Raw genomic sequence first — 24212 nt, forward strand, 5'->3', positions numbered from 1 at the left:
AAATAATTGAGTCATCAAAAGTTTTGGAAAATTTTGCTGAAATTTTATAAAAGTCTTTAAAAACCTAACAAAGATTGGTAAAATCCTAAATATCATTTAACCGTAAAAACTGACAAATTTTCGTAAAAATTACAAAAAATCAAGCAAAAATTTGCAGGTAAGAGTGAATTACAAACAGGGCCAAATTTGCCTAAAAGATAAACAAGCTATTGCTTAGGGTCCCTGCTTTGAAGTGGGTCCCTAACTCCGAAAAAAAATTCATGATTCGTTCCTTAAAAAATAGAAATTGCTTGAAAAAACTAATTTCATTTTTAAGTGCTTGAAAACTTTGAATATTTCAAAACGTGTGACTACAAACCTTAAATTTTAAAATGTCTAACAAATGGTAGAGAGGGAGAAATGCCAAAATATGTCAAATTCAGCTCCTTGCCACATCCTGTATTAAAAATGTAAAAATCATGGTTCTCATGTTTGTAACATTAATTGAAATAAATTTTTGTGACTCATATGTTTCATATCTTGCTAGTTATTCAATTCCGAATGCAGTCATTTGGAAATTCTTTGTATTGATTGCTTTTATCTTACGTCTTCTGCATATGGTCTATTTGCTTAGCACAGAAAAAAATACACAATACACTACTTCTATTTCTTTTCGTTTTCTGCCCCACTTGCAACTGAAGAAAAGTTGCTGTCATGAAAAATCTATGGTTACTTTTCTCTTTTAAATTTAAAATAGCTATTTCTCAAAGTTAGAACAGGACTGTAAAAATTTACAATCAAGTACTAAAATATCAGAGACTGGAAAGTACAAATGAAGTGAGTTAAATAATTTTATTTATTCTAGAGTCCTTGAAAATAATTAGGTAAGACTTTGAAAATCCTAAGCAAAATGGGCTCCAATTACTTCTACTGCAGATTGTTAATCTTTTTAGCCAGGAAAAAAAATGATACACTACCTCTATTCCTTTTCGTTTTCTGCACTCTACTTATAATTAAAAAAAGGTTGTTGTAATGAGAAATCTCTAGTTTATTTTTTCTTTCAAACTTAAAATGGCTGTTTCTTACAAAGTTTGAACTAAACTGTACAACTGTATAATCTAGTTATCAATTTCTATGTCTATCCAATTAACCTCTAAAAGGCTTCAAAATGCAGAATTTTATATCCATTTTACAAAATTTCCTGTGGTGGAGAAACCCCCGGCCCCCTAAAATTGGAGATATTCTATATCCGACTTAAGAGGGAGCCCTGCGTCATTCTCTTGATACCGGCTAGCTCTCTTAAGGTCAATTCAAAAAGGACAGCATAAAAACACACATTAATGAAAACGACACACAAAAAAGTAAAGCATAACCTTATGCATCACAGGAAAAAGACAAAAACATATGGAGGGGGGGCAATAAAAATGTTGCTAAAAAAAATCCTGCCCCCCCCAGAAACTCAGTCCTAAATCCGCCTATGTTGACCAAATCAAGAATTCGCCTGTTCTACTATTCAAACGCAACTCTATACCGAAGATGACGTTACTTCAGAAACAAAAATTAAGTTTAGCCTTGAAAATTGGCTCAATTAGGATTGCAGTTAGAATCGCTTATATCTCCTGTTCTAATTAATTGAGAGAAATGGAACAAACATCATCTTGTTCGGAAAGGAAACCTTTTTCCAATGACATATAATGTTAGGGGGTGGGGCAAGGGCGCCCATATGCAAAATTTTAAGGGGGGGATCAAAAATTTTCCCATGGTTTACCAGAATGTTCTCCCCATGGAAAGCGATTTCAGTACATATTAGAGATATTAAAATTCGACATTTTTAATAACTTATTCATTAATGGCTGGAAAAGAAATTTTTATACATTTTTGCAAAGAAAGAAGCACTAAAAACAAGGAAGTTCTCATTTCCAAGGGGGGGAGACTTGAGCCCCCCTTGCCCCCTATATGGGTGCCCTTGGTGTGGGGGGATTTTTTACCCCCTAACAAGGCCAAAAACGTGAAATTTCAGCTTAATTAGTTAATTATGAAAAAATTAATTAGAAAATTAGAATTCGGGCTTCGAGGTGCAGACCCCTGGGGTGCATTTGAATTTTGTCCCAAGTTCAGGGCTGTAGGTGCTATGGGGTCTTCTGGCCATCGGACACAAAGAAAGAAATACCGTCACCCTTATATATTTAGACTACAGTCCGCATCACTTTTCAGCTCAATCATTCCGTCTGGAATCAAAGCAACATTTTTTTTAAAAAAAGAAAACTTACCTTTTCTTCTTCTTCTTTTTTTTTTTTTTTTTTAAGCTGGAGGGTCTAAAAAGACCCTCCAGCTTCCGGGTCATTCCCAATGGAATCATTTCAGCCAAAATAATTTCAGATTAGATTTCTGATAGCTAAACATGCTGTATATCAGGGGTCTAAAAACTATGGCCCATGGGCCAGATGTTAAATGCACCCAAATTTTAATTATTTGGTTGGTTTAGTTCTACTATGAGAATTTCTTACTATAAATGCAGGCTACTTAGGCCCAAATTTTTGAACTTTTCGCATTAATTTTATAACTATTCATATTTAATTAATTTCATTATCTCTTAATTTAACTTTTGAATAGTGATCAGTTTATTTCCAATTAATTTTTACCCTTTATTATTATTATTTATTTGGTCCCATGTTACCCTTGCGTTTGGGTTACTTTGGCTCAAGATGGTTTTCCCTGTTTAAAATAATTGTAGAACTAACTGGAGCCAAAGAAAGATATGTGCTCATAGGGGAAAATATTTATTTGGAAGAAAAATACATTTTACAAGAAGTTTGAGTCACACATATTTATTTTAAATATTTTTTTTTTTTTTTAATGTGTGCATACCTAGTTATTGTCTCAGAAATTGCTAATGGAGAACAGTCATCTTTTCATCAGTTTTGGAGGTTGAATAATTATGTTAAGATAACACCATTGGTAAAACAAAGGATCCAAATTTTTTGGTCACTTCCAAAACTTTTTGACGCGTTTCATTTTTTTTTTTTTTTTTTTGTTTTTTGCTTTGAACATTTGCTCCTTCTTCTCTCACATGAACAGCTATCTTTGGAAATCTGAGCTCATTTCATTCTACAATAATAGAGTTCTGTTAACTTTTGAACAAATCTATACATATAATAAAACAAGATGTTTGTGTGTGTGTGTGTGTTTGTGGCGCGCATCCTGGGAAAATGGCAAGGCCTAGAAAGATGAAATTTGGTACACAGGTGCAGTTTTTGCTGAAAATGTGCACCTCGGGCTTCGATTTTTGATATTTTAATTAGAAAAAAAGTTATTTAATGTTTTATGTTATTTTTAGCACTTTTTAGTACTTTTGACCTCACAGATCCCGAACCAATCGCGCCAGATGGATATTTTTTGTACTATTGTGTAGGAAATTTAATTTTAAATATGATGAATGAAAAAATTTTGAAGATAGAGCAATTTTTGTATTTTTTATAGATTTTTGAAAAAACCTTTATTTTACATTTTTTTCTGGGTTTAGTTTTTTCCGAAACCCATCCTGCGGCAAGTATTGAACCCTCAATTCTAAAATTTTAGTTGGTAATAGTAAAAACATTCCGCCCCCTTCAGAAGAAAAAAGTTTTGAAAAATACGCAATAGTTTTTTTTTACAATTTTTTTAATGCAGGACACAACGCGAGCTGTTCGCTTGCCGGCTGAGTTCCTAACTTACCTCATTACGTGATCCAACTGAAATCGTTTGCCTTCTCTTCACCTTTTTTTTTGCGGACTATTTTGATTAAATAAATAAAGCAAGCAATTTTTTGCATGATCTGTGTTTTTGTTACGGATTGACGGTTAAGTTAGGTAGATACAGAGATAAAGATTGAGTGGAAAAAATGTTTTTTTTTTCGAATTAATACTTACATAAATAAAAAAGATTGTTAATTACTGTCAGAGGTAGATAGGCATAGATCGTATAGACAGACAGACAGATAGATAGACAAATATAGAGGTCGATATAGTAGATGAACAGCAAGAAAGAGACATGCCCGTCATTTAAAAAACTTCAACGGGGTATCAATCCCCCCCCCCCACACACACACATCATGACTTTGAATAAACAATGCTTTCACATAAAAGTGAGAGTGCTTTTTGTTATTTTTTGACAAAATTTGCATGAAGAGTACGCCGTTTGTGTCTCCCCTCCCCTCCTTAAAAGTATTTCAAACGACGGAACTGAAGATAGGTCTAGAAAATATTTTATTCAAACTACTAATGATATAGATAGATATAGATTGATTGATATCGCCACGAAATTTATTTAAGCAGCTGCCGAAGGCGGCAACATTGGCGTAAAAAGGCAAATGATAATGTTGGTATATAATGAAAAACATTGATTAATACCGTCGCTAAATTGTCTAAGCAGCCGCCGTAGGCGGCAACCCTGGCGCAAAAAGGCGAATGGCGTAAAAAAGTGGACCAGCTGGTCGCCGAAGGCGTCTAGTTTAACAATAATTGTAAGTAGATGTAACTGGGTAAACCTTTTTCTAAACTTCCTGCAACTTTTAATTTATCTTCATCTTCCATAATGAAAGCCATGTAAGTGAGCGCTGATGAATTGAGTCTGCAATCTCTTTCTTTATCCGTTTTCAATAATTCCAGGTTTTTTCCTGTTTAAAGTCTTAATTTTAGGTGTTTGTAACTTTTCCAAATTTCTCTGGCAGATTTTTTCAAGTTTTTATACTGGGGCCAAAGTAGGTCGTAATTTTTATGTTGCAAGATATGTTGTCATTGTCAAAATTCCAAAAAGAGAAAAAAAACCTAAACAGAAATGAGAAGTATAACTATTCTACAACACTGAGTATTAAATAGTGCTCATAAATAAGTACTTAAAAAATTCTTAGCTGATGTAAAACTGCTTCTACATTAGAAGTTTTAGAAGTTATAAAGGCACATGTTAACAACAGGAATGCAGAACCACTAGTGTTGCTTCTTGAGCAGAGTTTATAGAACTGCTTGGTATACATAATTGAGAGCATGGGAATGCTATCTAGTAAAATCTGTTAAAATATGTTGTAACAACTGTGCCCTGACAGTTGGCAGAGGATGTTATATCTTTTTCTCCCTTTGGGCCAAAGAAGGATCCTATGGCCGTAGCCCTTGTTTATGGTATGTATTTATATTTTGTGAGTTTCTAATTGCACACATTGCAATTAGAAGAGCAATAATAGGATATCTTAATATTGTTCTTGCTCTTAGTTGTCTTACTGTTGCACTAAGAAGACAAAACTTTGGAAGATTCAATGTCAATCCTCATTACCATAATGAAATTCAGATTCTGTATTCTGTCTTAATCTAAAATTTGAAATTTTCATTATACTTTATTATGAATTTTTTCATTATAAATTAAGGATTGTGAGACCCTCATAAAAATATACAAATAAACTAGTTACGTATGCTAAAAAAATATGATGTAAGAACATTCCAAAATAAATAAGGAATTGATAAGATTATAAAATGTTCAGGGTTGCCACGCACCGGAAAAACCGGGAATTGTCAGGGAAAATGAATATGGCCGAAAATGGTCTGAGAAATGTCAGGGAAAATGAAAGATGATATACATTTCTGGAAATGTCAGGGGAATTTGTTTTATTTTCTGATCATTCTTAGTGTGGAGCTATCTGTCAAGAATAATTTCTTTCAACTTGTTTTTCCCGCCGCCATTTGTTGTTTTGCAGTTCAAACTTCCTCCTTCCCCCTTGAGTTCTTTTTATCAACTCTCTGGCATTGGCGTGCGCCATAGCAGTTGGTGGGGTGGACATGCGCAGAAGGTATATTTTGTCTTCTTAGTTAGCGGGCTCTGTCTAAGTGCTGCTTTTTTATGTTAGCAATTCTGAAGTTGTTATTACTATTTTGAGTATGCCGGCAGGCACATTGTTTTGTCTGCGAGTGTGTCAGAAGTTCTTAATGAGCTACAATAATCTTTCCATGTTTTTTATTTTTTCTTTAAATTTAATTATTGAAATTGTTTTCTTCTAAACTGTTTTGTTCTGTAAATTTATCTTATTTGACAATTTTAAATTTAGAAAGTTTCTTTTTTACAGGAGTATTGCTAATCTTTTAGAATTTTGGTAGTGATCTTTAATGACTGTTTCAATGCTCTTCTTTCTTTCAAAAGGAAAGTAATCTGAAAAAAAAAAATCTGCTTATCAGAGAGTTTTGTGATCATTGCTCAAAATTTTACTTTTTGACAGGAGTGCTCACAAGTTGCACCATCAAAATTTACGAGTTTTTTTTTTTAAATTTTTACTTATTAAAATTCATTTATCGCTTTATTTTTTTTAAATTATTTATTTTATTTTACTTTATTTATTTATTATTTTTGTGTGTGTGTGGTGGAGCACAACTTTACTTTTAAAATAATAATAATTAAAAATGAATAAATAGGTAAATGAAAAATTACAAAGAAAAAAAAAAGTTTAAAAATGAAACAGCACAAAGGCGTTCAGAAATATTGTGTGTGTGTTGGGGGGGGGGGGGTTGGCCATGAAACTTAGGGAGGGGGGCAACCCTGCTTTATGAGCAACAAATAGGGAAAATATGTCGAGCTAAAAAGATGCATGTTTTTTATACAGGCCAAAGTTTAAAAGCACAGTGAATGTACTGGATGAAGGGGTGTAAGGCAATAATGGGGGGGGGGGGGAGGGAGGGTTTAGATTTCATAAGTTTTTAGTTCAGACTGTTAGCAATTAACTTTTTTTTGGTAATACAGATGTCACAATTGTTTATTTGGCCGTTCTTTCCACTTGATGTTAGGCAGTGTCTCTGGGCTCCTTACGATGAAAAGAAGATATGCTGCATTTATGTTATTTCTTAATTCTTTATTACAGTGATTTGTTTCAATTTTGTTAGCACATATTTTTGATTATTTCAGGATAAGTAAACTAAACTTGGCAACCATTGTTTGTAAAGTTTGAAAATAAGGTAAGTTTTATCAAAGTTTGAGATGTATACATTAATGTTGCGAAAAGAAGGTGGACATCGATAACCTGGAATTTTTCTCAAAACCACCTGGAAATGTCAAGGAATTTCATTCTTGAACTTCCATGGCAACCCTGAATGTTTCTAACAGATAAGAAATGGAATTTTACTTGAATGATAACTATCGAGAATTAAATAAGAAAATTTCATTGTAATGGAATTGACAGCTACTGGAATAAATCAAGTTGGAATCAATTTTTAAGTAAATTTGATAATTTAATATTTTTAATCAGAGATTAATAAATTTTTGCGGATTCTAAAAATGGAAATTGTTTTACTTTCCATGATGATTAATTCAACATCTAGAGGGCGATAAGTGAAGATTTTATATAAAACTAGAAGCCCGTCCCGAACTTGTTCGGTTTGAAATATTATCTGGGTTAAATAAATATTATACAGTTTTTTTGTTTTAAAATATCATTGTATGTGACATTTTTTTTTTTTTTTTTGAAAAAGGTTTTGAAAGAAGTTGATTCACTTCATATCTTTTCAAAAGAGACCAACCTTTACTTCCCCTGTGAAAAATATAATCTTCCCCAAAGTAACGTTGTACTGCGCATAATTCTACGTTTGACTTTCCAGTTTCATGATGGTGATGACTGAAAAAAATTCCATTACAAATTAAAATTACTTATACTAGGAATAGGAATGTGCAAGGATCATGGAATTTTGCAGAATATTCCTGACTGACCTGATGCTGGTAAAGTAAGAATAATACTCTTAAATCATAGTCCACATTGATTTTACTTGGGGCCCAGTTCCATTGCATACATAAAACAAATTAAAGTTTCGCAACAAAATTATTGGAATACTGTCTTTAATTTTAATAGAAAGAATATGGACTCTTAAGAGTGTTCTAAAGATACAGAGATTGTACAGAGTTCCTATAAGGGGATGACTTTAAACAGGTTTGAAGTATATCTGCAAGCGTTTATCAAGGGAACCACAGGAACAGTTTGAGTCACCAGAAAATGTGAAGATGACACCTCTCACAATATTGTCTTAATCTTTTAGTTGTTTTAGGGTTTTATCCACGGTCTCTATATTCAAACAGTGGTTCATTGAACATCTGTCCTACATTATGGGACATACCTTTTGAAGACATTTTCCAAACGGCCCAGTTTTTTCTTATGAAACGTACAGAGTCTTTATGAAGGGAGTCATTCAAAGTAGTTTAAATTTGGAGTGGTCAGTTTTTCCACCACTAAGTAAAAATGCTGCAATTTAGTAAAAAAAAACGCACATACATCCTCAGTATGCCTGTTATTTCTGATTAAATGTATTAAACTTTTTTCAGTTCCACCGGGTATGTTCATAAACATTAATTTGTGTTCTGATATCATAGGCGAGTCGTTCATCAATTTCTAATTACGTTGTGTGACCAGAAATATACTCATTCAGTTGGTTGCAATCATGTATCAACTTTGTCCAGAACACAGAAGCATACAAAATAAACCATCTCTCTTTGTAATGTTAGTATAGATAAAAAACCTCAAAGGGTGGCCCAAAATGCATGCAAAATTACAACTTTTATAAACATAAATTATCACTGTCTATCTGCACTTCTTGATATCAAAAACTAATTTGCTTGAAGCGAATCCCAGTTATAATTCATATGAATAAATTTTGATGCATTAACATTCTGCGACTCTAAATGCTTCGCAATGTCCAAGTCTAATATAGTGCTACATGCCTTACCTTTTGCAGCCTCAAATACGTGTAAAAGTTTTGTTGAATTTCATGCCCCCATTCATAGTATTTTTCTTTTACTTGTTTCTATCCCTTAGCATTTAGTTCAAACGAAATCTTAAACGCATGGGCGGATTTATGGGGGGTCAGAGGGGGCAATGCCCCCCCCCCAGTTTTGGGCGGACTTTATGTGCAACAACACATCTTCCAAAAATTTAAAAAAAAAAATCATTATTTTTTCGTTTTTGAGTAGTTCAGAAGAGCATGGGTGGATTTATAGGGGGAGGGGACGAAGGGGACAATGCCCCCCAATTTTGCGACGAGTTTATATAGTAACAACTTATCTTCCAAAATCTTATAACAAAAAAAAATCATGATTTTTTCTTTTTTGAAGAGGAAATTAAAGTTTATTTTTTCTTTTAAACTTAAAATAGCCGTTTCTTACAAAGTTTGAACAATACTGTACAACTGTATAATCTACTACTCAATTTCAGAGACTGGAAAGTGCAAATTATTGATAGGTTCTAAAATCCCTGAAAAGAATTGGCGCAGTATAGCCTACAAGGGCTCTTGAGCCAAAACCCCAATCTAACCAACCAAACCTTGAAAATTATTAGACAAGTCTTTGAAACTCCTAAGCAAAGAGTGCTTCAATTTTATTTCTTATCAAGTGTATAAATTAAGAATTGTTCAAATGGGTAGTATGTTACTCTCTTGATACCTATTCTCTTGATCTGTGCACCATTTCTTTAAAATATTAACTTGCATCACAAAGCACTTTTAAAGCGTAATACTTAAAAAAAAATTATTTGCCTATTATTTCCAATTAACCCTTATAAGACTTCAAAATGCAGAATTTTATATCCATTTTAGATAATTTCCTCTGGGGGAATAACCCCGGGCCCCCCTAAAACTGGAGATATTCTATATCCCACTTAAAAGGGAGCACTGCGTCACTCTCTTAATACCAGGCCCCTCTCTTTTAAAAAGGACAGCATGGTTACACACAGTAATGAAAACGACACATAAAAAAGTAAAGAATGGCCTTATGCATCACAGAAAACAGGCAAAAACATCGGAGGGGGAGGGCAATTAAAAATCTTGTTCAAAAAAAAAAAAAAAAAAAATCCTGCCCCCCCCCCCCCCCCAGGAACTCAGTCCTAAATCCGCCTATGATTGCAAGACAGTAAGCGTATATGAGAATATATCAGTACGAAACATAAACTGGTAGCGAAGAAAAACTAAAGGTTTTAAAAATTAGTATTGGTGCCTATATGCATAATTTACAGCCTATGTCACTCGGTAAGAATGCACCTTTTATATAGTGAAATAATTTTTCAAATAGCTGCAATGGTTCCGGAGATTACCTTGAACATATAAAAACAAAAAAATCCGCCCTCTCTCTTTATAATATTACTAGTAGTATCCGCACAGCGATGCCCTAAATGCCGATGTGCTAAAAATTTAATGGAAATCTGTTGAATAAAAAAATTGACTCCCCCTTTGATGTGAAATGATCGTTTTTCTTTGTATAAAATGCGTACACACCTTTTCAAAAAAAAAAAAAACTATTTAAGTTTCTTTGGAATTTAAAACTTTTCGTCAAATCATTAAATTAGATTTACAGTTGCTTTAAAACTATTTAGCGAGAGAAGCGGTTTTTACTGCAATTTAAAATATTTCGCCAAATAAACAAAAAAGACATCAAATAACATCTTTCAAATGTAAAAATAATTCCGCAACTCTATTGTTTATCGCCAAACTTGCTCAGCAATCATGCTATCATAATCCATCCATCTAAAAAAAAAAAAAATCCCGCGGAACATTTAAAAATCAGTGTCAGAATAAAAGAAGAAAATGTCGTACATTTCACTCGGATGAAAACAAATCAAAAGTTTCTTTTCTTTCAAAACAAATTGCCAAAACAATGAATTACATTAACGGTTGCCTTAATTTAATAATCCTAGACTGAACTGCTCAGCTCCTAACGTGCTAAGCAACCAAGCTACCGGAACCCAGCCCTTTTGCGAGTGGAGCGGATGTTTTTCCTTTGGCAATAATAAATGTTTCGCCAAACAAACAAAAAGGTATAAAATCACATTAACAGTAGTTTTCAAATCTTTACATATTAAGCCCGGCTTTGCCCGGTCTACCTTGAGAACAAAAATTGTCAAGTGTCATATATTCAACAATTAATTAAAAGAATAATTTAATAACTTAAATGATAACTTAAATAAAAGGAAAAAAAACACCATTCAAAGTTACCCTTCCAAAAAATGACGACAGATATTAAAATACTTTTAAGAAATTAAAATGCGAAAGATGGATTAAAAGTGTAACCATGGAAACATGAAATAAAATAAGTTTAAGAAATCAGATGCAAAATAAGAAAATAAACAATGGATTCAAAAAGCATAACCATGGAAACGCGAAAATAAAAGTGTTGACAACCTGAATCAAAATGACGTATTTCGAAATTGATTTAAAAACGCTTGTAACTTTTTTCCTTTGAAGATAGAAGCTAATTTTTTCGCCCATAGGTCGAGAGAGATCTGGAGTAAAAAATCTCGCTTTTTCCAATGCTGTCAAAAAGAAAACTGTGGGACAATTCCTTCACTTTTTATTGATAGGTTTAATGAAGAAAATAGTGCCTAAATTTCAGCTAAGCCTAAAAAAGTTTGAGCTAAAAACGCAAATTGCTCCCGCCGTAATTAAGTTAGAGCGTTGAAATAAATTGTTTAAAACGCAGAAAAATCTGCCCTTTTTAACCATATATAATATTAATAGGTGCAAATAATTTTTCACCCCTTTAATAGCCAATAATAGGCAATTTACATGAAATTTGGGCCTAAAATTGAATAAAAAAAGAACTATTTATCGTATTTTTTCAAATTATAGCCTATGTTACTCAGTAAAATTTTTCAAATAGGTGCAGTGGTTCCGAAGATTACCTCAAACATATAAACACACAAAAATCCGCCCTCTCTCTTTATAATATTAGTAAAGATATGTAAAATTTGAAACATAAGTTTAAGTTCTAGGAATGCCTTAACAACAATTAATTAAAAATATAATTATTACCTTTGTCAATTAGTTCTAACAAGAATATTTACCTGTGATTCTGAATTGCATTTTGTATGATGAGTTTTCTCTACAGGCCTGCGAGTTGCAAGAAAGTTTAAAAAAATGGCCTTTTGGCCAAAAAGTTTGGAGAGTGGAGACCCCTGCTCTGTATGATATGACAAGACTTCCTTCACAAAAAATATATAAGGGATTGCCCCCTCCCCTTTGTCCACACTTTATCACATTTCACACTATTTTACACAAAAATATCCTAATAAAAATGTGTGATGTCACATTTCTTCTTACCCCCTTTTCAAATTGTTACAATTTCACCCCCCCCCCCCCACCTCAATGTGTGATATCATTTGTGGACAGCCCCTCCTTTTTTTATTAAAAAAAAAGTTCACAAAAATTCCCTTTTTACCAAAAATTGGAACTAAAAATAAAAACCTGTATCGACCCCTGGACCTTCACATCAGCTGAAAACTATGTACAATCATTGTTCAAAAAGAAAAACATATATACATATATCAATTATTCCTGTGGGAATTAAAATTGATTCTGCCTCAATGGGTGTTCTTATTCTTGAATGGAAGCTAGTACAGTAGAAGACCGTTATAACGCCGACCTGTATAACGCAATTCTCTATAAACCGCACTACTTTTCAGAAGTAAACAATAGGTTTTGAAGTTTGAAAAATCCCTCTGTTTTGCTTTTCAAACATAAAAATTGTTAGGCAAATTAAATTTTGAAAGTTTTTTATCTTTCCATCTTATTCCAAAGCTTTTAAATTGAAAATAAGTACTCATAGTAAACAGAAAATACCAGATGGCTCTTGAAAATGCAGCTGTTATGCAAACTATGAAGCTAGCAGAAGTGCAGGATTTTGATTGTGAAACATATTTATTTGTGAATAACTAATTGTAATATTGGTGCTTTAATACTCACTGGAGATAAAACTCATTCTGAAGTGCTAATAGATAGATATATTCTGAATATTAGTTTCAAAATTTGTGAAATGATCTATATAACGCAAAAACCTGTATAACGCAAAAGCTCAGGTCCCAAGGTGTGCGTTATAATGGTCTTCTACTGTAATTAGAAAAATAGCTGGATGTATCGTTTTTGAAATGTCTCTGTAGCACTCCATTTTCATTAATTTTGTCAAAAAATAATTTTGAAAAATCACTCTTTCAGCATCTTAGATAAACTCAAAATGTTATTATATTTATTATTTTTTTAATTTATAGACATGATATTATCTTGGATATTAATGTATTTTTCTCTTTTTATTTTAGTGCTGTTGAATTGCTTATTAATTTTGCTTATAGTGGAAAGGTTCAAATCAGTACATCAAATGTTCAATCGTTACTTGTTGGAGCTTCATTCTTTCAACTCAGTAAAGTTCGAGAAGCTTGTTGTGAATTTCTAAAAAGAAGGTAAATTTCAGACTTCTAATAGCTGTATTACAAGATACTTGCAAGAATTTAGTATCCTACCATAACAGTTATGCAATAATATTCTCAAAGTCATGCAATGTACTAATGGAAACTGAAAACTTTTAACATTATTTCAGCAATGTGTAGAGTGCTGGAAATTTAAAATCTGTTTTATGCACAGCTTGTTGCTTTTTTAAAATAGAAATGCAAAATGAAACATAGCAATAAATCCTCGTTTAAGATCCATACTTGGACAATAAAACCATTTTTAAAAGGAAAACAAAAGTGCTATTAGTATTCTGGATAGAATTGTATTTATAAAAAAATAAATAATACAAGGTCGGGCATAGTAACTAGCTTATTTGGTTTTTCCATGAAGACAATATGCATAACATAGAAATAGATAGTTCTCAAAAGGTGGGAACAAAAAAGTTAATTATGAAATTTTGAAATTTGACATCAATTTTGTTTTTATTGCATAGTATGTACACCTAAAACATCACATACAAACTTAAAATGACAAGTATTTATAAAAATTAATAAATAGCAAATTTAATGATCAGTTTGTAGGTAACAGATTTTGGACACCATCATAACGTAAGTTTTAGTTTTTGAACTTTTCCAATGAAAATTTTACCTATTTTTAAATTCTTCAATGAAAAGTAGAGAATTTATGAAGTACTTGAATGACTTTATATACTGGTCTTTAAATAATAAATTTTCGTTATGGTTTCGTAGTATCCGAAAAAAACCCATCCATTTTGCCAGCGCAGGTGATAAAGTCGCCAAAACTGACGATGTTTGCGAAAACCAGGATTCCCCACTTTTAACCCAATGCTTATCATTCGCCGTGAGCTGTCGCCAATTGGGGTTTCCTTGGCGATTTTTGTGCAAAGAGAGAAATATCTAAATATTAAAACATTGAAGAATTATTTATTAAATAATTGTTATTTAGATATTGATTTGTTGTCGTAATTTAAAAACATTTTATCAAAAATATCAGCAAAATAACAGATAATCATGTTCGAAATGTTGCAGAGTTATGAGCTGCCGCCGTTTTGTTTACTTAAATGCGTTCGTTACGATCGAAACATGTGTTTCTACTGTTATTTATGTAATGTTCAATACTTTACATATTAACCCAAGCGTCAGTGATCGGGTACCCAGGTACCTTTTTGCGACTTTTATCATAATTTTTACCCTTTCTAACTAGGTCTTGGTAAAATTGCTTTTAATCCTTGTTATTTACATGAATGTGAACTAAAGAAAGTAGTAACCGTGTTTCCCCCATTTTTTTTTTGGGGGGGGGGGAGTTTTTTAGCATTTAAAACTTTTATACCTATATTCAATAACCGGGTACCCGGGTACCCTTTGCCCTGCACATCAAAAAATACCCCTTCAAAATGCTTCCGACACCATTTTTGATGATTTTCATGTAAAATGAGCCCTTAAATCAAACTATGACCACTGTTTTCCTCAATCACTACACCCCCACCTTTGATATCATGCCCCCTAATTTTATTCTGTTTTTGGCAGTTACATAGCAGTTATTTATATTTGATTGGAAAAACAGCATTGTAGTCACCATTATTTTTCTTCTGAAATATTAGAGAAGTGTATAGTTCAAAAGCATGAACATTTGTGGTAAGTTGGGACACCCTGAAGCGAGTGCCTCCCCCCCCCCCCCAAAAAAAAATGTAAAAAATCCTCAAAAACAATTTTTTTTTTTGATGAAGGTTCGTTTTTCAATTTTTTTATTTATTTTCTTGGTGTAAAACCAAAGTATTGGACTCACTTCCCATGTCCGAAAAAATTACCGCTGTAATAAAATAAGAATTAATAAACACTTGAAAACATTGCATATTACATAACAGTCACACTGCAGATCTTGGACGCACAGAAAATTTTCGCATTACTGACGTTTATTCCTATTACATTTACAGATATAATTAAGATTTTAAATTAAGTATACTCATAATATGGATTAATATATTTTTATATTTCAGAGGGTATTGCACCCATTTTTTTATCATCATTTGATACAATGCTTCGAAATTATCGAAACATATGATCAATCGTGTCAACATTAAATTTTGTTTTGTTATAAAACAAAATAGTTGTGACTTTTGGTTGCTCCAGAGTTGCTACTGGTATGATGTGAAGTGGAAAACAAAATTACAGCTTTTTTTTTTCTTTTTGTTGATGTACAAACATATTGTTACATCATCAGTGACACCGAATTAGGAGCTTCGTATCTCTCGATATGTAGACAATAATATTTCAGTTGAAATATATGATCTGTCTTTTTTTTGGGTATACCTACGAAGATGACATGACAGCAAAGGTTGAGCAAATGATAGTGAGAATAAAAATTACAGATAATATTTTTCGATGCAACAGGCCACATGTAGGAGCTTCGCGGGCCCCATGTGGTTTGTGGGCCGTAAGTTGAACATCACTGTTATAAATAAATGAAATCACTATGAAATACCAAAGCCTAAGACCTAATACATCCAGTATTACAAAAAAACTGGAGAAACATTTTTTTTCTAACGGACCATTTAGCATGTAACATAAATATAAAATGTTGGAAAAACAATAAGCAATTTTGTTTTTTGATAAAAACAAGCTACACTCATTTCCCAAGATGAGGGTGGAAGAAAACATTTCAATTAAATAGAAGAGGTGTTAGAAAAAAAAATATTTTCCTCTCTAATTCTTCGAAATTCAACATGGGTACCCGGTTATTGAGAATAAGGGAAAATTTTGGTCATTGACGCTAGGGTTAATTGTGCAAAATACCAATGGATTAAAGAAATTAACATTATGATAGCCTTTTTTATTAAGATTGCAAGACAGAAGATCATTTATTATAATGAATAAATGGACAGAATTATCGGCATCTAGATTGTAATGCAATTTGGACATCTCACATATAAGTTTAAGAAAAATGATTTTGCTTCAAAGATACTGCATAAAAACATATGGAAAACACTTTTAAAATAATTAGAAATTGATTTTGAGGATCAAAAAATATCTTTAAAACATATAAATCATATATTTAGTTCTCAAATAATAGCATTGTCCAGATCGTAACTTTTGGACATACATCAAACTTCCAATTTCCTTTTTTTCTAAAATTATTTACAAAATAAATAATATTTATGTACTTTTGTAATTTGTTGAAAATATTATTAAAAATTATTCAATTTGAGATTCATACCCTTAATTTTTTTTAAAAAGTATGGAAATAATTTAAAAAAAAAAAATTTTTTTTTGATGATAAATTTGCTCAGTTAATGTTTTGAATGTCCAAAATGGTGCATTTTAGCAAAGAAAATATTTTTTAAGGGTATTTGAAGAGCGTTTTTTTCATAATTTATATCAATTCTTGTCTCTATACAGCATTATAATTCAGGGTGGTGACAGATCAGGGAAATCAGAGAGATCAGGGAAAAGTCGGGGAACTTTATTAATCAGGGAAATATCAGGGAATTTTGAAAAAATCAGGGAAAATTGATTTTATGAAGAAAAAATTTTTTTTGCTTTACAAAATTAAGTACTCTAATTCCCTACGCATTTTCCGCCAATGATCTATTCAAAAAAAAAAAAAGGAAAATTAATGAGGTGCAATTATACACTGCCGCATATTTGTGCATCTTTTTTCCTCAACGTCAAAGTATTGAATCTTACTTATTAACCACAGGATGAACTTCCTAAGATTGCTTCTGTGTCTGTTAGGTTGTTTATTTTACCTAGCTTGAAATTTCCTTCTGCGCTTTCAATGTTACGTAAAATAAACAACCATACAGGCAAAGAGGAAGCCTTCATTAATGCCTTAGCTCCTTTGCCTTTATTCCATTGTCTCGAAGTAATTAAGTACTGTAATAACGATTTCAAGAAGAAATCTTCGGTTTTTGAATTAATACTATAAAAGCTTAAAATTTATCACTTCTTTGCATTTTTAATTGCTAAAATTGAACTTTCAATAAAAAAAACTTTGTTTTTTGCCATTATACTATTTGTTGTCACCACAGATTATAAAGGTTTTCTTTTCTTCAGACTTAAGTATTTTTTTAATTTTATAACCAAGTTGTATTCTTCTTTTATACCTATAATATGGAATTAACTAATTGCTTTTTTTTTTCTTGCATTTCAAAGTTGTTTGTTACAAAAGCAATCTAAGATTTTTTTTCCTAACATACTGAAATTAATTTGAAATAGAGTCAACTTGCGTACTTAAGTAAATATCTTTATTTTTTTATTGTTAAAATGCTGTATAAATCAGGGAAAAGTCAGGGAACTTTTTTTCACAGTTCCTGTCGCCACCCTGTAATTTAACTCAAAAAATTTTGAGTTAATTAAAATGAAAGCTATTTGGTGTTAAAGCTTCAAAGTTGAGGTCTATGTTTGCTCCCACCTTTTGAGAACTGCTCGAATACAATATACCTTCAAGAACAACATTGTGAAATTTATGTCTACCCAGTTTTAAAGGTTGTGTGGCCAAAAAGATGACCAACGGGAACGATTCAAAGGGGCAGAAATGGGTACGGAATGCACGTTGCATAACAATAATGAAATCACCATTACATTAGAGAAATGCGCCTTGACAATGAACGCAAGCTGCGTCTTTGCCCATCACATGATGGTAAATGAACCAAGTGGATTTTAAACTTTAACGGTACTCTGGTGTTACCTTACTTCCATCAATATCCCTAGAGCTGCTCTTGCGTCAGGACTGCCTACTCAAATAAGCAAGTTGCTCTGTCCCAATCTGTACAAGTGGTTTTGCTCACCCTGTGAAAGGATTTTTTTTTTTTTTTTTTGCTGACTAAGCTATAGTTACTAGTGTTGAATTTGAAGTGAAAATCACTACATATTCTTCACAGGAGTTTATCAAAATGTCTCTAATGAAAGAACCAACCACATGTCGCATGATATACCATCGTGTATTGTTTGTAAATGGTAACCGATGAAAATTCACCTAAAGCCGGGGCCAGATCTAAAGGGAGCAAGTCAAGGCCCTCGTCTCGGGCTGCAACTTTTGGAGGGCAGCAAAGTTACCTTATTTCTGTGTGTGTGTGTGTGTGTTTTTTTTTTTTCCTTTCTTCATTGAAACTCAGTATAAAACTTAAAGGAAGATGAGTAAGGGTGGTGGTGATTTTTAAGTTTTTGCACAGGCTTGGAAAAAACTACCAAGTGCAATAGCAACACATGTTTGCCCTTGTAGACAAAGTTGACTTGGTTTCAGTCAAAGAAAGTCTTATTACTTTATGAAAATCTGATTTTAAATGTTTGAATTTTTTTTTGTTTTTAGTCTATAAGGAATGTAATATTAGTGTTGTCTCATAGAGTACTTTATTTGCACTTTTGTAAAAAATGATCAGTGCTTTTTAATCAGAGAAGTTCAAAAAATAAAAATGTTTCACAGCCCTATCTCTTGAAGAATAAAAATTAAAAAAAAATAAATAAATAATTAGAAAATACAGTGAAATACGTTTAACACGAAAACACTTAACATGAAAAAACGGTTTGCTCGAAATGATATAGCGTTCCGAGCAGTATACCGTACAATTACATACAACTCATTTAATACAAAAATCTTTTAACGTGAAAAAATAGTTCCGTCCTCCCAGTTTCATGTTAAACATTTTCCACTGTAAATAAATTATATTTGTGTCATAAATTAGTCTGCAATTCACCTTTCTAATTGTTCAATTTGAACATTATTTTTATAATTTTAAACTCTTTTTTTTTTCTTTCCTTTTTATAATTTCAGGCTTCACCCAAACAACGCATTAGGCATTCGAACATTTGCTGATGCACTTGGATGTTCTACCCTTGTGGATGCTACTAATCGTTACCTGCAAAAACATTTTTTGGAAGTATGTCGTTCTGAAGAATTTATTAACTTGCAGCTAGCAGATGTCAGGGAAATAGTTAGTCGAGATGAATTGCATATTACAAGTGAAGAACAGGTACAATTTTTGATTGTTTAATTTTGTTTTCATAAAATTTGGCTGTATCGTAAAATAAATTTTTATATAATTTTGTTTTTTAGTTAAGGGTGGTTTTTAAAAATATTTTTTTGCCATTTTCATTCATAATGTTACAGTCAAGATGTCTCTATGGGCTATTCTTTTTTGTATGTGTACCAAATATTTTCTCAAAAGCTTAAATTCACACTCATCAGAGTCTGAAGAAACTTATATATTTTACCTAAACTGAATCCCAGTTTTATATTGCGTTGTATAAGATACAAATAAATACATATTTCTTTTATGCACTTAATTATTTCTTCTGTGAACTCTAAGAAAATGTTTAAATGTTGAATCTAGTTGATCTGTCTTTTTACCCACTTTTTTTATTTTTAGGTTTTTGAAGCTGTTTTATCCTGGGTTAAACATGAATCATCCAGAAAAGATTATTTGCCAGAGCTGTTAACTCAAGTCAGAATGCCATTGCTCACTCCTCAATACTTAACTGATTATGTCGCTACCGAAGAGCTTATTCGCACTTCTCACCAATGTCGGGATCTCTTGGATGAAGCTAAAGATTATCATCTGATGCCGGAGAGAAGGCCTCTGTTGCAGAGCTTCCGAACTCGTGTGCGGTGTTGTCCTGATATTGTTGGATGCATCTATGCTGTAGGAGGTCTTACAAAATCTGGTATATTTAATTTATTTTTTAAAGGCTTTTTGTTGACATTGATTGCCACCCCCCCCCCCCCCAAAAAAAAAGAGAGAGAAATATAAGTATAAAAGAAAGATAATCATTTTGAGTTAGAGAAATAGATTTGTTTTGTGTACTTCAAATAAATTCGATCTCATAAAAAATGTGAGATGTTAATAATCTTTTAGCCATCTGATCAAGATCTCACACCATGAACATCCATCACTGAATCAATTATCACTACAAAATACCAGTTTTTATAAAATAAACTGGTATTAACAGAAAAAAAATAATGGGTTAACGTGTTGGTTACTACCTTTTTTTTTTTAAATCGTTGCTTGATTTTAATCACACTTCTATCAGTTTCCTTTTGTGAACTTCTCAATCAAGTTGACATGTTTTTTTTGTTGTTTTGAAGTTGATTGAAAAATTTCTAGCTAACGGTTGTGCTTGACTTCTTGAGAAAAGTTGTTCACTTCATTCTGCATTATCTAGATCAGGGCTCTCAAACCTACAGCCCGCGGGCCGGATGCGGAGCGCGAACAAATTTTGTCCGGCCCGCGGGAAGCCTACAAACTTTTTTTATTTCTTTCGGAACAGAGACAGTCTCGTTGGAAATATAATTGAGGCATTATTTTTTTTTCCAATAATTATTTAAAATCTTTTTACAATTTATTTTAATCATTTTTACTTCCTTTTACAAAAAAGGAAGTATTGTATTCAAGAAAAAATTTTCATTGAAAAATCGGCCTTAATTTCCATTTTGCTCGCCCCTGAAAGAATATTGAGTTTTTTTCAACCCGACCACACGCCGTCGAAAACGAGTCCCGCGGTCCTGCCGACCGCGGGACTCGTTTGTTTGGGGTTTACTCTGGCAGATGTCTGTGCTAGCCCACTACTGGTGCTTGACTTCGCTAGGGTTCATGGCATCATGAATCTGATCTAGCTGCTGCTGGATCAATGAAGGATTGTAAACAACAACAGAAAGTATAGACACCCGAGGTATCCATTTTGACAAACCTCGAATTAATTACAACGTTTTCTCGTGAAGTCCGTATGTATGTGTGTATTGTATCTCGCATAACTCAAAAACGGTATGCCCTAGAAAGTTGAAATTTGGTATGTAGACTCCTTGTGAAATCTAGTTGTTCAGCTCCCTTTTTGGTTGCATTTGGATGTTCCAAAGGGGTCTATTACACCTTTTTGGGGTAAAATCATTGTTAATTTCAATGCAAACTCAAGTGGTGTTATAATTTGGCAAACATTTGGCAATATACCGCCAAGTTTTGTCCCTAACTTGATGACAAATTTGGCGTTTTTTTTTTTAAATCTGGTTTCAATTTGGCCGTATTTAAAGACTTTACCATTGAATCACATTAAAACTTCCAATATTGGGAAAATTTATCTGTATAAAATGTTTTCTTTGCTTTGATTCGCAACAAACTTGGGGTGAAAATATTTAAAGTGTTTCTTTGCATACTCCGAGGCACTATTATCATTAAATTGGAGTAAAAGGAAGTCATGTGATGCACACATCAGCTCGTTTAATCAGTTTTTACCGTTAACTGCCAGTGCAGCACCCATCTCTCTTTTTGCTCTTTCCAAGAACAAATCTCTTTTCTCCGCACCACATTCTCCTAGAAGTCCCCTGGCATTGGGCATTTACTGGAGAGTAGTGTGACCGGAGACAAAATTTTTAGAAAGATACGTGAAACCATTTCTAACCTTAGGCTGGATTTTAAACACCTGAAAGGTGTTGCTACAGATGGTGAGATAAATATGTGTGGTCTCAAAATTGGAGTTGTTGGAAACATTTCCAGTTTTGTAAAAACAGTTGGAGGAGTTCAACCCATGTTTTTTCACTGCATTATCCATCTGCAAGCCTTGTGAAGGAAACACTTGAAAGTAGCTGAAGTAATGAACATAGCTGTCAAAACAATTACAGGGTGGCGACAGATCAGGGAAAAGTCAGGATACTTTATCCCTCAGGGAAATATCAAGGAATTTTGAAAAAATAACAAAAACTCAGGGAAAAATTTGCAATTGCTGCCTATGGCAGAATAGTTTTTGTTAGTCTGAATCTATGTATTCCTAAGTATAAATTTATGGTTTTTTTGTTTTTTTTGTGTGTGTGTGTCTTGGTGTGTATCACTTCAACATTAAAAAAAAAAAAATTTGAACAAATGAAAAGACCAAGACAAGAAACCACATATATTTTGCGACAAAACAAATGTATGAAAAACTATTGATTTTCATCTGAGGATATCTCTTACAAAACTTTCTTTTTTTGTTTTTTTAGGTATTAGGGAAGAAGGGTTTATAATGAAATGAAAAAAAAAAGGAAGCATCTTAAAATAGCTGTTGATACTTGATTCATTTTTATTGTCCTAAATATGTCCTAAAATTTTATCAAAATTATGCCCTTTTTTTCGAATTCCTACACCAACACCTTATTTTTGTTTAGAAATTACTAGCTTTTCTGGAATCTTGTGCTAAATTTTGGAGGTGTGACAAAAAAAATTTTTTTGGTTCATTTGAAAAAAATTCTGTTATAAAAGAATGTAATTTTCCTGTTATCTGTTTTGTTGGTTTTATATTATTATTGTTATTATTTTAGTGCTTGCACCCTTTTCTGTCATCATTTATTAATGAGCAATTGGTTGCTAAAAAATGAACATGAACTAGCTCTTTTTCAACTCTGAGTATGATTTTAAACTTTTCACAGAACTGCTAGGATTATGTACATTTTGTTTCAACTTCTTTCAATGGATCAGCTGTAACAATGCTGTAGGAAGAGTGGAGGGGAAGAGAGAGGGGGAGTTTTCTCCCAAAATATTTGATTTTTATTGTAAAAATAATGCAAGTGAATTAGAAGAAAGAAGCAAGAAAATTAGAAGCAAAAAGACGTAAGTGGACATTTTCAAATTTTGAGTAAAACACGTTTGAAGTTGTGGTTCTTGATAAGCTTTCATTGAAAAGTTTTTCTAAATCACGCTGTATAGCAGCACCTACCAGGGCTACTAGTACTATCTCTTGCCCCAAGACAGAGGAGAGGTTCACCTACCATTTTGTCGCCTCAGAGCAACAGTAAGACATCTTAGTATTATTTCTGGGATTAGATATCTTACTGTTGCTCTGAGGCGAGGATTTATACTGGTTATCTCCAAATTTTTATTTTGACACTTACACCCCTTGGCTTTTCACTGCCTCAAATGTAAATGGGTCATTCCATGTCAAGTGATCCAAAATTTGGGAAATTTTTTCCCTCACCCTTTTGTATTTCTTTGAAATTTGGCTCATTGGTTGTACCCTTTGAGGTAATCAAAATTCCAAATTTTTAGATTTTTATCTCTATTATTTTTTTATTTATGACACTTTGATTTTTCGAAAACCCCTCTTTTTTTCGTGGATGCTTGAACATAAAATGGACGATAACTCAGCACCAAATATAGATAGAAAGATTTGGTAAAAAGCATTTTAAAGTACATTAGTTGCTGTTTAATAGGATATGCAACATGACTATTTTCAGAAAAATTTTAATTTTTAAAAAATAAAATTTAATTTTTAAATTTAAATTTCTCAGAAAAGGTATAATGAATTTTTTTTTTAAAAATTCTCAAAAATTTGTGTGTATTTTATCTTTATTTGTGCAAATTTTCAAGTTGGGATCTCAATGGGATCATATTTTTATGAATTTTTAAATAAAATGTGACTTATGAAATGATGACATTTTTCAGGTTCTAACTAGTTAAATATGGGGTTCTCTTACTGGGGATGGTCTAGTAAGTAATAATTGATCATAACTATGCTTGAAATGAGCTGACATGAATTTGTAGATTAGTACCCCCCCCCCCCCCCTCCGCCACACAATCACTTTTTGTCTTTTTTTTTTCAAAACTTTTCATAATGTAAAAATAAATAAATAACCAAAATAAATAGTAAACTTATTAAAAATTGGTAAATATTCTTCTTTAAAACAAGAAAAGCTCCCCTCCCTCCCGGACCACCACTTTTATTATTTTTTTTCAAAACTATTTTCAAAATGTAAAAAATAAATAAATGAATAAAATAAAACAAAATGAATAGAAAACATATTAAAAGCTAGCAAATGTTCTTCTTTAAAGCAAGACGAAGTACATTACCCCCCCCCCCCCCCCACTCATCGACACATACGATTAACACTATACAAGTATCACGCCTCACCTGATGTTTTTTTTTTCAGACCAAGTGTTTCTTTTTCAATCCGAACTTCACAAAGTGTACTTGATTAATTCACTATCTGATAAGGAAAGTTATGATTCATTTCATCCCTTACCCCTGCACCAACTTTCAATAGTGGAGGGAG

General features: G+C 32.3%; 1 protein-coding gene across 1 annotated transcript in view; it reads left to right on the plus strand.

Annotated features, from left to right (window-relative positions):
- The window catches only part of LOC129234664 (kelch-like protein 18), a 72619-nt gene that overhangs the window by 14763 nt on the left and 33644 nt on the right, over positions 1–24212 (plus strand). Inside the window, exons 3-5 of the mRNA XM_054868707.1 lie at positions 13055–13195; positions 18975–19173; positions 19570–19864. Coding sequence (XP_054724682.1) covers positions 13055–13195; positions 18975–19173; positions 19570–19864 — 635 coding nt within the window. The remainder of the gene's footprint in view (positions 1–13054; positions 13196–18974; positions 19174–19569; positions 19865–24212) is intronic.

This window comes from Uloborus diversus, chromosome 1 (assembly GCF_026930045.1).
Source record: "Uloborus diversus isolate 005 chromosome 1, Udiv.v.3.1, whole genome shotgun sequence".
NCBI classification, from domain to species: domain Eukaryota; kingdom Metazoa; phylum Arthropoda; class Arachnida; order Araneae; family Uloboridae; genus Uloborus; species Uloborus diversus.